The 15,353-nt window shown below is 45.1% G+C and overlaps 1 protein-coding gene across 2 annotated transcripts in view; it reads right to left on the reverse strand.

Moving 5' to 3' along the window:
- Window positions 1-3,008: 3,008 nt before the first annotated feature.
- TANC2 (tetratricopeptide repeat, ankyrin repeat and coiled-coil containing 2) overlaps window positions 3,009-15,353 on the reverse strand; it is a 703,794-nt gene continuing 691,449 nt past the window's right edge. Inside the window, exons 28-30 of one of the 2 annotated variants that reach the window (XM_074978796.1) lie at window positions 14,054-14,200; window positions 11,606-11,706; window positions 3,009-9,473 (exon numbers count right to left, since the gene is read on the reverse strand). In XM_074978796.1, the coding sequence (XP_074834897.1) occupies window positions 7,517-9,473; window positions 11,606-11,706; window positions 14,054-14,200 (2,205 nt within the window). In that variant the 3' untranslated portion in view covers window positions 3,009-7,516. Of the gene's footprint in view, window positions 9,477-11,605; window positions 11,707-14,053; window positions 14,201-15,353 lie in introns of both variants that reach the window. The other variant, XM_074978797.1, reaches the window with a different exon arrangement.

The raw sequence follows: 15,353 nt of genomic DNA on the forward strand, positions 1-15,353 counted from the left end.
CCCCTTAACGTCCTGTACATTGCACCACGCGCCCAGCCTGAAGCCAGGGCAGCACCTCTGCAGGCGCTGTGAGGGGGCCCAGGTAGTTTGGCTCAGATGAGCGTAAGCTGCTAAAATACAGCTCATGCCCAGCCTGGCGCGACGCATGGAAGACGAGCATGGCACTGGCTCCTGGAGATCCAAGCAGCGGAAACAGTGGATTGTTAACGTGCACACAGTGCGTCCCCGGAGGGAGCAGACAGCCCAAGCCCCAGTAGGGCTGCAGCCCCCCCCCCCCGGGGCACTTGAGGAAGCAGGTGTCAGCACGTGTCATCCATTCCCTCCCCCCCCCCCCCAGTTGGTACGAACCATGCACAGGTGCTGTGCAGCACTGCTGGACACAGGCTAGTTCAACAAAAAAACCTGTGCTGACTGCACAGAGCCCAGTCACAAGGGGTGGCTGGCAGGCTTGGGCATGGCTTATTAGGTGAACACCTTGATGGACACCAAGCCCCTTCTCATAGATCCATAGACTGGAAAAGCCCTCATGTGGTCATCAAGTCCAGGGTGCCACCCCCCAACTACCTCATCCCAGCCAGGCCTTGAGGGAGGGCAATGTACTGGAATATATTACCTAGCGCAGTGGTGGCTTCACCCCCCGCCCCCACCCCCAACCTGCCCGTTCTTTGACTTGCACCCATGGCCTCCTTGTTCTGCCAGCTGTCACTATGGAGCACAGCCTCTTTAGAGCCCCTCACACTTTCATGAAGCTGAAGGCTGCGATCAAATCACCCCCTCACTCTTCTTTTCTGCAAATTAAATAATCTCAAATCCCTCAGCCGCTCCTCATACAGCATGTGCTCGCCGCCCCCTCCCCAACCCTCTCCAATGCATCCACATCACTTCTATACAGGTGGTGGACTAGACCAGGACACACCATTCCAGGTGCGCTCCCCACCCACACCAAATAGAGGGGAATACTCATGTCTCTTGAGCTGTTGGAAATGCTCCTACTAATGCATCCTAATATGTTATTAGCCTTCTTGGCTACAAGGGCACATTGTTGACTCACATCCAGCCTCCCAGCCACTGTAATCCCCTGGCCCTTTTCTGGTTCACTGCTACTTAGCCATTTGAGCCCCAGCCGGTAAGAGTGCATGGGATTCTTCCCTCCCAAGTGCAGGACTCTGCACTTCATGAGATTTGCTTAATGCCCTTGAAACACCATTCACCTGTGAGTCAGGAGCAGGTTGCTGGGATGAGCCTTTTCTTCTAGTGGACCAGCTACAAGAAAATGGAAGCAGCTTGTGTGCTCTGCCTACAAACTGCTCTGCTCAGGAGAAAACTCTTCTTCCAAGCAGCAGATGTGTCAGGGCAGTGGCCTACTTAGGAGGAGGCTGGTCCATTCTCTTGCAGCCAGGAGGAATGACAAGTGGTAGCAGATTTGCTCCCAGTTTAAAATGCCTGTGTGCACACAGGCTCTAGCAATGAAACACCCCATCCTGTTCACAGTGTTATTTGCAGCTCTGTATGGCTGTGCCAACTGTGCTTGGGTTCAGGCTGCAGCACAAGGAAAACATCAGGCCACACACGCTTTCCAAGTGTTAACCATTTATAAATAAGTACATTTTTGTCATACGTACAGGTCATTGTACAGATTACAATCTGTATACATTGGGGGGAAATGCATTCATTTGAACTTTTCACATCTATCTCACAGCTCACATGTACAGACAAGAAAACTCTGCTCAAGCAAATACAGCAAAGAAAAAATAGTTTTTCTTTCCTTATACATCAGTGGCTGAGGGCATCCGCTGAGTGCAGGAGTTGCCTTCCCCCACACAATAGCACAACTGTGTCGTGTTCAATATATCAGTAGAGAGAACAGAACATGCATTGAGTAATATACTGTACAGAGAAAGTCCTTTACATCAGAATTATAGAAAAGCTAAAGGAACATTAAGTGTCTTAAAGATCTTCCCAGCAAGTGTCTTGAGGGATGGCAACCAGTACTATTTATTTAGTACAAATCATCCAGGCGTCTATACTGTACATCTTTGTACTACTACAAATCCTCTTGAAAGTGGAGCAGGCAGAACAGAGACAAAAATGCCATAAGACTATGGAAAACAAAATGCTGGACAGACATGACGCTGGCACCACTGGAAGCCACCACATTGGAATCTCTAGGTGATTGACGTATTGGCAAAAAGGACGTAAGTACAGTGTGTCTCCAATTCGGCTGGCAGGTCAGGGCTCATCAAGGCATACTGCAGCTAAAGTGACCTATCTCTATAGGCTTGAGGCTTTCCCACCAACCCATAACAAGACACTGTTCTAACAAGGGCCAATCCCCATTTCCTTTGTAACTGACCAGTGAGCCTAAAAGGGCAGCCAAGAGCCACTTCAGGCTGTTAGCTAAGTGGCAGGAGTGCAGCTGAATGGGAGGTAGACCATGGAGGATACAGTGTAGTGATCTGGTGTCCATTCCCTTTGACTGTGTTAGTTTTGTTTTTGCAGGGGTGTCGTGTACACGTCAATGAAAGGTTCCAGTGTGAGTCAGGCATTGCACACAAATGAATCTTGCTAAACAATTCAGCCCTTAGTGGTTTGTATTAGAAAAAGAGTTTGTTTGAATATAAGTCCATCAATTATTCAAGTAATTCTGAAAAAGCAGCTCCACCTTCACCATTGTGCTTGTGTCCACATGATCCCCACCAACTTCTCCTTTTAGCAACCAGAAGTGAGTAAAGGCATTTTGCAATGGAGGTCGCTGCAACATTGCACAGCAAATACAGTAGCTCTTCCCCTAAGCCCTTGGTTAAAGATCAGTACTCATGGTAGATGAATTGTCTGGAACAGCCAAAGGAAAAATAACTACACCACCCCGAGAGCTTGCAATCGATCAGTAAAGACCCACCGTAGCAATTAAGGTAAAAAACTAGCAGGCACGCAGGCGTGCGTGGTGCGGGAAGTAAGGCATAGCTGGCACTTCGGTTTTAGATAGACTTCTTCTGGGTGACCCTGAATATAAAATAATCTTTGTACTATGGCACTGAGTTACTGATACTTAGCAGCTACCCTGGCCAGGACTGACGTCATCCAAATGACAGGTTAGATATGGGCACAATACTTTGAGAAAAAGACAAATCTAGGAACAGTCTTCACGTAACACTACCCTAAATTCCTCTGCATGTGATTCCAACAGGCCAGGGGAGCCAGCAACTGGCACAGGCCTCACCTACACAACAGCCGCTCTCTGCACCCCATAATATAAGGACGAAGCGGGTAGAGCCCAGGCCCTCCAAACTCTTCACCCACTGAGATGGATCCAAGGGGCTCACTCCTTGAGCTTTTCCCTCCTCTACACACGAGCTCCCCACGCTCCTGTACCATTCCTAAACTGGTGCCTCTTTCCCAGGGTTGGGCAGCAAATTGAATCCTGAGCCTCACAGCAGGGATGGAAACTTAAGCTCACTTAAGCCTAGTGCCCACTAAAGGTGATTTTGTGCAGTCACAGTGACATCTAGTGGCTAGTTTAGTTGCAACACGTTTCAGTGTATCCCACAGACCACATTCTAGGGGGAAAATTCTGGGGGTCCTGACTTAGGCATCAAGAACCTGTTTTATCTGGTGCACCATAAGAACCCAACTACAGCTGGCAGGCTCAAACTACATAGCTCTGGCTGGCGGGGCAGTGCTGGTGGTTTTAATTATTCCAGCAGGAGAAATGTACAGTATCTCTGTATGCTCTTTGCAAATCCTGACACCAGCTGGGGGTTACCATCCCGCTTTCCTCAGCAGACAAGTTTACAAGATATGTATCTAACCTTACAGAGTGGAGGGGCAGCAAGAGAAATCGCAATCTTTTGTTCTGCTGAGTTGCCTTTAGATAGCGTACTCTACAACCAAGCCAAAGATGACCACAAATACAAACTAAGCTCCGTTTTGTCAATGCCAGATACTACAACTCTGAAGATACAAAAGTTTTAATAAATATTGATCTTCAATTGAGATGCATGTTCCTTACCAATCCAGTAACTAAAAAATAACAAATATGCTTCAAGTGTCCTAAGAAAATTGCTGGGGAAGCGCTTTAAAAATCACTGCAAATAGTTTTGTATTTAAAAATTATTCAATCTTTTGATGCTTATGTACAACAGTTAGTTCTTGTGCTATAAATGATATGATTCATTGCTTCTTTTCTTTTTTCTTTTCTCTTTTTTTAAAAATACACTGAGACAAGAGCTGTTATGCTAGTTTCTAATGAAGACACTACTCACGCTTAAATATCCAGTATTTATCATAGTAACAAATTCAAACAGTAAAGTGCACCCATTTACAGAGAGAACAGATGGTAAACCATTAGTGCAAGAATCCTGTGAAAATGTAACACACGATATTGTGGAAAAAACCCTGCACGCTACAGTATTTAAGTGTTGTTTCATTTTTGTATTCGTGTTAAAGTGTAAGCTGTTTGTTTTTCTCCTTAAAACATCTTCATAAACCCGAAGTTGTACATGTAAGTGCTTTTAGGGGACATTTCTAACATACAGTACTGGAATCACATGGCAGTGAATAGCAAAGCAAAGCACAGTCAGAGATATTACAATGGCATTATTTTTAACAAGGATCATTCAGTTCAGATTCTCAACAAGGTTAGAGATGACTGGCTTGTGGCAGCAGCATGTCTCACTTAAAAAAAGGGATGGAGTGAAATTTGATTCCTTCTTCCTTTCAGAAGAAACTACTGAAGCTAGAAATGCCATTGATTTGCTCAGGAAAGACAGGGCTTTGAACAAAAATTTGATGCTATTAAAAAACTCAGTGGACACAATCTAGTTAGCTTGATGTACTGTAGGCAGATTCAAACAATCAGTTGCTCCTTATAAGGTATAAAATGCTTAAAAAAAGAGAGAAACAATACTGGTCAGTATCCTGTTCAATGACAGAAATAGTGCATGCAGCTTCCTTTCCTCATGGCCCAGTTAAATGTGTTGGGAAGGAAAAAAAGTCACCACTTTAACAACCTGCTTAGAGATCACTGTAAAAAAGCAAAAGTAGAAAACTCTGAGTTGCACCTTCTAACCCCCGGGGGAAAAAAACCTCAATCCTCCAGTACAAATATTGGTTTGGAGAATTATAGAAGCGTCCCACAAATATCTAAGTGGAAGAAACACAATCCCCAGAGAACACAGAGGCAAAACCAAGAGTACTTTCCATCTGTCAGGGAGAGACAGGTTTGACTTGTCCCAAGGGTGGTGCCTCTCCATTTGGTCTAAGTAGTGAGAGTATAACAAACAGTGTGGATCCACTTTATAACTCCACACAAATGAAAAGCTAATCGAAGCCAGGGTTCGCTAAGAGTTTTAAGGCTGGATCCTCAACTGATTTAAAACTGTAGTGATGCTAATTTATGCTAGCCGAGGATGTGCCCTTAATTTGGTTCAATGCATGTTTCCTTCTACGACTAGCTTCACGCAGCCCTTTGGAAACAGCTTTACATCTTTCTTAGGGCTAATTCCCTTTTGAAGAGTTGATATGAGAATAAATACTGGGCAACAGGCACTGTTTTGCTTTAAAACAAGCTACAATATTAACGCTTTTCCCATCCACCTGGCTGTTTGCCCTCAGTTACTGAAAAGGCAGATTAAAAACATAACTGACACTAAATGAAAAATATGCAGAGAAAGGTCCCTCTATACAAACAAAATTCCAGAAAATGCTTGGAAAGTTCTGTAAATATGGTTTTTGGAAACGGCCCCTGCTTTTCACATTGACTCAACACTATTTGCATCTGATTAGAAAGAAAGAGAAAGAAAGAAAGAAAGGAACCAGAACAAAACAAGAACATGTTCCTGAAATAGATTACATAACTTAATTATAAATATCTCTCTCTTAACTACAGGTCCTTAAAGAGCAAAACATTGTCTCTAACATTTACAGGTATGGAACACAGCAACCACTTTCCAAAATTCCAGGAACAGATCGTGCAGCTCTAAAAATACCCATGTTATTCACTAACCCTCAGAGGAGTGCAGCCCCTCACTACAGCACACAGCTTCCAAAGAGTAGGTGCAAACACAAACGAAATGGCAGGGCAAGGCTGTGTTTTCAGAAGGACTTCACTAATGTGACTGCTTAGACATTATCTGGCTTGGTACCCTCCATGTCACATTATGCATCATGATAAAAAAAAAAGATTTAAGATTTCTTCCTCCATTAAGTTTTCTTATTCAAATTTTCCTTATAAGCAGAACAAAAATCTCATGAAATTGTCCTGGTGAAAACAGGGAGGTATGTGTGAGATGCAATTATCTGCTAGAGGTGCTAGAAAAGGTTATGGAAAATTCTGCTTACATAATGCACAAAAGTTTTCTAACCAATTCCTCTGGCTGATTAAAATTCACAAAGGTGATGTCTACACAGGCAGCCTCTATCGATAGAGAAACCTTGGCAGTGTCTGTCAACAGATAGCATCTACAAATAAAAGCGGCTCAAAAGAGCAAGCCACTCTGTTGACAGGGAGCAGCTGGCTTGCCCTGCCCTCCCTTGACAGAATGGCTGACCAGAAGCTCTGTAAACAAGGCTGCCCAGGGAACCAGAAGTCCTCTCTGCCTGATAGGAGTGTCTACATGGGCACTCTGTCGACAAAACACTGAACAGCTGAGTTTTGTCGACAAGCTCTCGACAGAGCGTTTTAACCACATAGCTGCTCAACGTGTTCTGTTGACGGAGGCTGCCCATGTAGATGTAGCCCAAGGGGCAGAGTGTGATTTCTCTCTAAATATTTTGAGTGCCTCAGAATAAATCAACACTGTGGCATTTAGACTGTAGCTGTCAAAATAGCAAAGCATCTCATGGTTCCCACTCCTTGCGACAGGCTACCTTATTTAAAACAAACAAATCTAACTGAGATTAAAATGCTGTAAAACCAGTTTGATGGTTATTATGCATAGCTACTCCTTCTTAAAAGCAAATAATGCCCCACTTGGTGCAGATAACAAGCTCTTTTTGGACAAGAGACAACTGGGGAGAGGATGCCTCTGGCTGTCTAGGGGAATGCTGGACAATACAAGTTTTGAAAAAGTTGCCAGTTCTCAGCCAGTTTCCACTAGGAATTTTAATAAGCATTTTCCCTGGGCACTCCTTAAACCAAAGAAACCAATTAGATTCCAACATGACCTCTTGCAAAGAGCTGGTTACCTCCCACTTCACGGGTGACCTATCTGGGTTATCTATGTACCCTACCCCCTCTACGTACTAACATATCCTAATTGACAGCTGACACCTGTGAGGGAATTCAGTTGAAACTGGGCAAACAGTACTGGCTTATTTGATGTTGGCTTCACCGGCAGCTAGATACCAAAGGATTCTGAGAGCGTGCATGGCTGTCTGATTACCACACAGAAATTACCAGAGAAACTTGCTCATGTAGCTACCAAAGAGAAATAATAGTAATAATAAAAATATAGGTGGGAATCAAGCCTGGAAACGTGTGCTGAAAACATAAGGGTCTTACTCCAACAACTGTCGTTTACACATTAGACTCCACAAACGGTCTCTTTGGTTTGATAGGGGATGTCTGCCCTTGTCTAGAGTCCCTGGAGAGCTGCCTGTACAGGTTGTCCTGGTAGGCCTGTGCAACAGGCAGTGTCCTAGCCACCTTAACATCTGGATATGAGGAGGTTTGGGTGACTCTTTCCAAGAGGTCTCCCCGGGACCCATTGGCCAGCATCCCATGGGGGCTGTAATAGTCTTCCTCTAGCAAATGGCCATTCTGTGCATTATTGGTTTTGTTATAAAAGGCAATGTTGCTGATTGAAGAAGGTGGACTAAACGATTCTGGCTGGGGGAGGTTTCCAGGAGATGTAGGACTAATAACAGTATCCACTGAAGACACAGCCCAGGTCCGGGTCTGTTGGTGGAGATGGGGGTACTGCTGAGTCCGTGCTGTTTTATCTATAATTCCCATGAACGGTGTGGTCCTGGAACGAGCTGGTTCACTGGGGTAACTCCCCTGAGGTGGAGAGACTGGAGAAAGTTCATCACACGATCTGTCATAAGCTGGCTTGAGAGGGATCTCCATTTGCTGAATAGAAGCTGAAGGGCGGAAGGTGGGAGTCAAGTTGGAGGTGGATGAGATGCTATTGCTAGAAGGAGAGAATCTGAGGCCAACACTTTGAGAATGAAGCAGTGGTCTTGGAGTTGGTGGGTGAGGCTTTATTTCATTGGGATTGATAGTTATAGGCCTTCTGATTAGGTGAGATACATCAGGAGAACCCAGTTGGCTGGAGGGAAGGGAAGAACGTTCCAGATCAAGCTTTGAATGACAGACCGGATAATAGGAAGCGGACTGACTGCGCCCAATCTGAGGGGTCTGACTGTATCTCATTCCACCCCTGTATGCTGAGGAAGGCCGTTGTGGAAGATCTTCTTTAGTTAGCCCTCCATGCTGACAGATAGCTCCTGCACTAAGGCTGGCTTGAACATGTTGCACTGGTCTACCATCACCTATTATTCCACTAATTGAACCCTGGTAGACCAACCTACTCTGACCAACTCCCATCTCCCCTGATGCAGACTGGTATTTGCTGGCCATAGAATGGGCAACTTGGCTATAAGCACCAGTTGGAATCACAGTACTAGAATGCACCGCAGAGCTTGGCTGGTTGCTTCTTACAATCTGTGCCTTGGCTGGTTGTAGCCTAAGCCCTTGCTGCGGGACTGCAACAGGAAGCTGGGGGATCTGGAAGGATCTTTGTGTCATTTTGGATAATGGAGACTTTGGTCTACCAGGGAGTTGGCTAACACTAGGTTCTTGCTGATAACGTATTGGGGAGCCAGACTGGGATCTATAGACACTTATACTTTCTGCAGGAGGGCTGGCTCGATACTGAGGACCTCTACGGAGGGGTGATGGTGGTGGACTTTGATATTCTTTCCCTTGACCTCCAACTGGAGGTGGACTGAAGCGGTAAGAGGAACCTTGGTGAGCAGGGGAAGTGTGTGGCGGACTAGGTCTGTAATGAGAATTCTGGTGTGTTGGAGACAGAGCAGGAGAGGTGGACTGGTACCCTTGTCTTGTTGGTGAGCCGACAGAATTATTGGATCTGAAATCAAAAACTTGATGTGACCCAATAGGTGAGCCAGAAATATAGGCTGAATCCCGGTGAGCAGGGGAAGGAGGTGGGCTCTGAATGATGGGGAGCCCTTGGCTTGGCCTCGACTCTGTCTGTAAGCCAATGGAAGCGTTTTCTACATCCTGCTCAAGATACTCCTCTTCAAAGAGATCTTGCACAGAGTACAGTTCTTCCTGCTGGGCTTCAGGTTCCGGCTCCCCAGGGGGCTGCTGCTGCTGCTGCTGCTGCTGTTGTTGCTGCTGCATCTGTCTGCATTCTTCCTCCACTCTCATCAGCAGCCGCTGGATCTCACGATTATTCGGACACAGCTTGATGGCTTCATTCAGATCCTCCAGGGCTGCTGAAAACTGCCTGCTTGACAGGGGACAGACACGAGAACTGATGTTACTCTGGATTTGAATGAAACATTTGGGGGGGGTTCTAGTGAGCTTAAGCAGCTTGGTTTTGCTGAGGGAGAGGCTGTGATCTCTACAGAGGCTTTCCTGAGCTTTGCCTTATGTGCCTCCCTTTGGTTACTTTACACCAACCAAAGGAAATCACTGTTAGTCATTCTGGGGAGGAGGAAGACACGTTACTGGGACAACACAACCCAGCCCAGTAATTATCCTTTCTCTCCTGGAGAATGCTTTACATATTAATTACGCCTCAAGTACCTCAGGAGCTTTGTCAGCAGTTATCCCCACTCTATGGAAGGGAAAAACAAAGCACATACGTTGTGCCAGGCTCATCACCGGTGTAAGCAAGAGCAACTCTGTCCACTCTGACGGAGCTGCAGCTGCTCATGCCAGTGACTCGTTTAGCTTCTTCTGACTTGTCCAAAGCCACATAATGGCAGGAGTGTCTTTGGCACTCAGGCGTTCTCCCAGCCAATGCATAAGACAAGGCTGCCTCTGAGACTTCATTGGGTACTGGGTTTGTCTCCTCAGGATTAAGGGAACAAGGCAGGGAGAGGTCCCAACAGTTGCAAGCTTGCAAGGCTCCATGGAAGATGCTCTTTGGAACGGACACTGGAAAGGCTAGCCTATGAGGAGTAAGAGGGTGGGGTATTTGCAGGAGATGGGTTGTCATTTACAGGGACACTGTTAGTTTTTGAACTAAATTGTATCTCTTTGAACATGATTGTGATCTGGTGGTGAACGGCCTCCAGATTCAACATGCGACGTTTTATAAAATGCTCCAGGTACAAACAAGAAGATCCTCCAAATGCCTTCCAACACTAGTCAGCACTTGGTTAGACCCTCTCCAAATAAGGGGAGGGCAGGTAAGACAACTGAAATCCCCAGACCTACGCTGACCTCAGTGGTGATGCTGGCGCACAAACAAGGAGGTAACCAAAAAGAGCCATGCTGAGCCTGTTTCATTAGAATGACAGGGAAATAATGATTCTTGTTTGTAGGAAAGGACTAAATCATTGGGAAAAAGGCATGTGAGGGCTTCTGGAAACGTTTTGCAATGAATGGAGAAGGAAGGCATTCAAGGAAAGTTACAAAATGTCAGTCTGGTTCAACTAGCAGGGCTTGTCTCTGGAAGACAGGTTGTGGGTTCGCTCCCACATTAAGACTTGTGCTCCCTGCAGTACAGTGTTAGCTAGGGCAGATGCACAGTGAAGTGTTGGCTCTGGGATGAGAGGTTAAACTGAACTGTCTTCTCCTCAGCCTCATGGTTACACAAGTGGACATTAAATGTCCTCTGGCTAGGGGTGAAGCTTTGGTGTCTCGCTCCACTGACTGAGCAGGGACTAGCAGTTGTGCAGTGACCCTGTGCTCAGCCCCTGAGGCAGAGGCTCAAATGCAAACCCTTCTGCCAGCTCAGGAATGGCGTTGACAGGTTCTGCGGAGAGTCACAGCTCATCTCCCTGAGCCTTCAGGGAGATTTAATGAGGGAATCCTTATGCCTGCATCTGAAATGTAGAGAGATCCTAATATCACATCTCTCAACAGAACTTGTTCGAGCACTCAGTATGGAGCACGAGCTACTGCTGAAAGCACAATGGCTGGCATTTGCCCACAAAGTCACTGCAGTACTAGTAGCCAAAATTTTGCCTTGAAGAAGAATGTTTTAGGATGCACAGGTTCATAGATTCCTAGGCCAGAAGGGACCATTGTCTGGCTCTGGCGATTCTATGAATTAATCCTTGCTTCAAGTCCAACAGCTGCATTTGAGCCACAGGGTATCTTTTAGAAAACCTCCCCCCGCAATTCAGTCATGATTTGACACTTTCTGGTGCTGTAAGGTGCTGAGTATACTCCAAGAATCTCAACCACAGTGAGCTTCTGAAAAGTTCACATTAACGTGCTCCACAGGGATTACTATATAAGGGAGGATGTTGATTTTGGTGTCTTCTGCAGCCGCCCTAATCAATGTTCCTTTAAAATTTGTTCTTATGGGGATACTCGTATAGTTTTGCATGGTCAGTTCCTACACCACTGTGCCCAAACTTGCAGAGAACAGCCCCTCTCACTTCTCTCTCTCTCTCTCCTCACCTGCTGCTGCGTTTGGCCCTTGCTCTTGCATAGTAAGCTTCATAAGATTTCGGTTTCAGCTCCAGTGCTTTAGTGGCAAATTCCTCCGCCATTCCAAAATCCTGTCATTACAATAGGTGTGTAGATAAGTAATTGAATATAAATAAATAAATAAATAAAAATATATATACAACTTGGGAACAAAACAAAATTATATGGACAAAGTTGACTTGGAAAACCTGATGGTACTTCATCACGGATCAGACAGCACTGGCAGCAAGAAAGCTGCAACGATGTCTGAAAAACAGTGACAACTGTAGACATTGTATGGAGTCCACACTAACCCAGGGTGAAATTTTCTCTCATATTCTACCTTTCCTTTCTCTGCCTCTCGAATCCCACTAAAGAGCATGCAGTCCCTGCCCAGTAACCTACGTCTGCTCTCACAGAGGCTGGAAGGGAATCCCAGGAAAGATTTTCCACAGTAGAAATCATTAGGAACCCTTCCCCTATCTTTCTGTTCCTCCAGTGTCTGTCTCTGACACACACACTATCCCTCAGGATCATGAATAAAATTTCATTGGGAAGAAAGAGACGTTGGTGCCTACATAGCTACATGCAACAATGTTTAGGGACAACTGTGGGACCCATTTCATGGTGCACTCTGTCATGTCCTTTTTGATTCTCTGTTAGAGACTATTTAGAAAACAATTACTTGCAGGGGGAAGGGGACAGTGGTGGAACCAAAGGTAGATTGCTTAAAATGCTGGTGTTAGGCATTACGATGAACAGGTACATTATCAGCTAGTGTGTAATTCCTCCTGATTACTCTACCGTTCACCTTGTCCTCCCTAGTGCCCTTATGCCTTACCACAGAGCTCATACGAGCAGCCCTCAGTGCCCACTTCCCATTGGGATGGCTTTGGCACCCACTTGCCCATCACGTCTGACAATGGCTTTGGGCAGTACCAGTCAGCAGATCTAGGATGTGGTGCCTAAAAGAATTCTTTTTTGCTTAAAAAAATAAGCAAGGCAAACTCTGGTAGCCTACACATGGATACTGGCTGCAGTCACTAAGGAGTGTAACTTGGAAAAGCTTTTGGCATCTTATATACCGAAAAGGACTTCTGTGAACCATAGCTGCATGCTATCTTGCACAAATACAATGTTCTTAAGCCAGTTTGCACTGCCCGTATGACTTTTATTTTGACTGTATTTACCTCATGCAATAGCTATCATAATGCCCAACCAGTCACTCAAATAGAAGTTAGATCATTTGTCTCTTAAGAAAACCACGTCTTCAGAACAGAAAGCCATTGTGGAAAGCTCGCTTAATTTCACTTCTATTTTGAGATACTTGCCTTTGGTTCAAATATCTTTTGTTTGATTTAAAACTGTTTAACTGTTTCTTGAATATATCCAGGCTTCTTATTAAGCAGATTTCTGCAGCCAAATACATAAAAATTGCTAAGAGTGGAGCTGCATGAACTGATTTTAGTTTGCATCTAAAATTCCAGACACTAAGTTACTTATCTGAGGATGCAAGCTATGGTTTAGACATCCATGTGAGCTGAATTATGGATGCCATTATATACCCCTGTAATTTTGTGCCAAAATAAGAGAAGAAAATAGGAAGTTTTAAAGCTTGGTTGAAAATTTATCCCAGAAAGTGCAGGCTTAGCAGAAAGTTGGCTTGTTTAAAGATGAGTTTTACATCTCTGTAGCATTCTCTGATCATTGTGTTGTTTGCTAGCCAGCATTCATATCACTCCACACATCACCTTCATCTGGCACCTTCAACAGCTTGAAGAAATGAAGGCATCACTGGGTCCCCTCCCAGACAATATAATCCTGGGTCTGACGAAGGCTTTTACTTCTCAAGTCTATGGAGACTGCTCAGGTTGTGTAGAGGTGTTGCTTTCAGAACCCAGAGGAGGGGAGAGGTGGGACATGTCTCTTTTGGAGGAACAAGGAGGCTTCAGAAGTTTAAACCCTAGTGTAGCTAATTTAGGGCAGGGGGAAGAACAGGAAAATGGCCTTCTGGGAGGAGAGATGGAGAGTGTTCCTGGATAAGTCATTGCCTCGGGGATGTGAGAGCTCTCTAAGTACACGATTCCTGATTTCAAATTCATTGGCATTCAAATCATCACATCAACTTGCTCCACCCCCTCACCATTGCCCTGGATATCAGAAAAATCCTAACCTCTGTCTCCACCCTCAACCTCATACTGCCATAAGAAAGAAGTAATAACAAATTCAGAAAGCTCTAAACACGGACATTAAATTTTAATCGCTCTACTTTACTTCTTCCGAATTGTAAATACCAGTGCTCTGTGAAGGACAACCAGGTCACAAAGAGGAGAGATTTCAGAGGCCATAGCAGAACTATGGGAGAGACACACTCTTTTATGCGCAGGCAGGAAGCTGGCAGCTTGCTCTAAATGGACTTAAAGCGTGTGTGGAACTTACATTCATTTTCCTTCGACATCGGGAAAGGTTGAGGAGGAGTGACACCTTCAGCTCACGGAAGGTTTTCAGGTCTTCTCCAAACCCTTCTCTGGGGAACTTCTTCAACGCGTACTGGTAGCGCTGTGCAGCTTCCTTCACTTTACCTTTCTAATAGAAGGGTAAGATGTCAAAATACACCATTTGGTTTATTTAAGAGCAGCAGCAGCTTGTTAATTGCTGAAATGCAGCCACTAATCAGCTGCTGTATCTGTATGGGTAAGGTAATGCTGCTTAGGTGCTGATCTTCTTTCAGAAATAACAGCCAGAACATCTGATCAAGGGAGAAGTTTCTAAAACAGAGATGCATTCTGCAAGAACCGCTGTCTTGCCACAGCAGAAAACAAAGCAGAAACCTGGCAGCAACAGGAATCTATTTTATAGCTAAATTTGTTTCTTTGAGTTTGGCTGCCAGTGCCCTGTCTATCGCCAACAGTCTCAGGTGCAGTCCCTCGCTCAGACCTGCAGCATAACACAGAAGCATTAATTAACACTGCTTTACGAAAGCATTACGCACATTTTGTTTTAAGTTATGCTTCTCCATGGTTAGAAATCTGCTTTACAGCAAACTTCTCATTGCCTCTTTTATATGGACAGCAACAGTCTCTATTTCTGCATTTCCTGCTAGAAGCAAATCTGGTCCCTCTTTTTAAAACCACCTGTAGGTGAAGTGCTGTGCTCCTTGGGAGATGCAGCACCAGATTAAACCATCACTGGGCTCTAGACAAACATATACCTCTGGGCCCTTCCCTTCCCACACTAACGGCCACAAGCTGACTACACCACATTGATACCACAACACACTGACATAATTTAACTCAAATGGCAGGGAAGCTGAAATACATTAAGATTCCCATACCACAAATAGGGCCACGTCCTTAGTATGACACTCCTCCAACCTCACCTGGCATACAAGGTCACAGTGCCACCTCAGATTTGGGCCCGGATTTGGGTCATGACAAAAGGATGGCTTGGCCAAGCTCACATGGCTCTGTGAACCCACAAGTGGAGGAGGTCCATTTTGTCTCTCCAACTTAAACTGGGCCCCAGACATATGCCTAATACACTTCTGTAGGAATCCATCCCTGGAGAGGGGCTAAGTGCTTTAGAAATACCACAGAGCGATCAGATAGAATTTCTTCACCCACTACTTGAATGCTGCTACCTCAGGTATGTAGCATGGCAACCACAGTCTGGCAGCAATATTACATAATTCTTGAGTTAAGGGTGGCCACTTTAAAGATGTTGTATACAGGTACTGTAA

Source organism: Carettochelys insculpta, chromosome 28 (genome assembly GCF_033958435.1).
Source record: "Carettochelys insculpta isolate YL-2023 chromosome 28, ASM3395843v1, whole genome shotgun sequence".
NCBI lineage: Eukaryota > Metazoa > Chordata > Testudines > Carettochelyidae > Carettochelys > Carettochelys insculpta.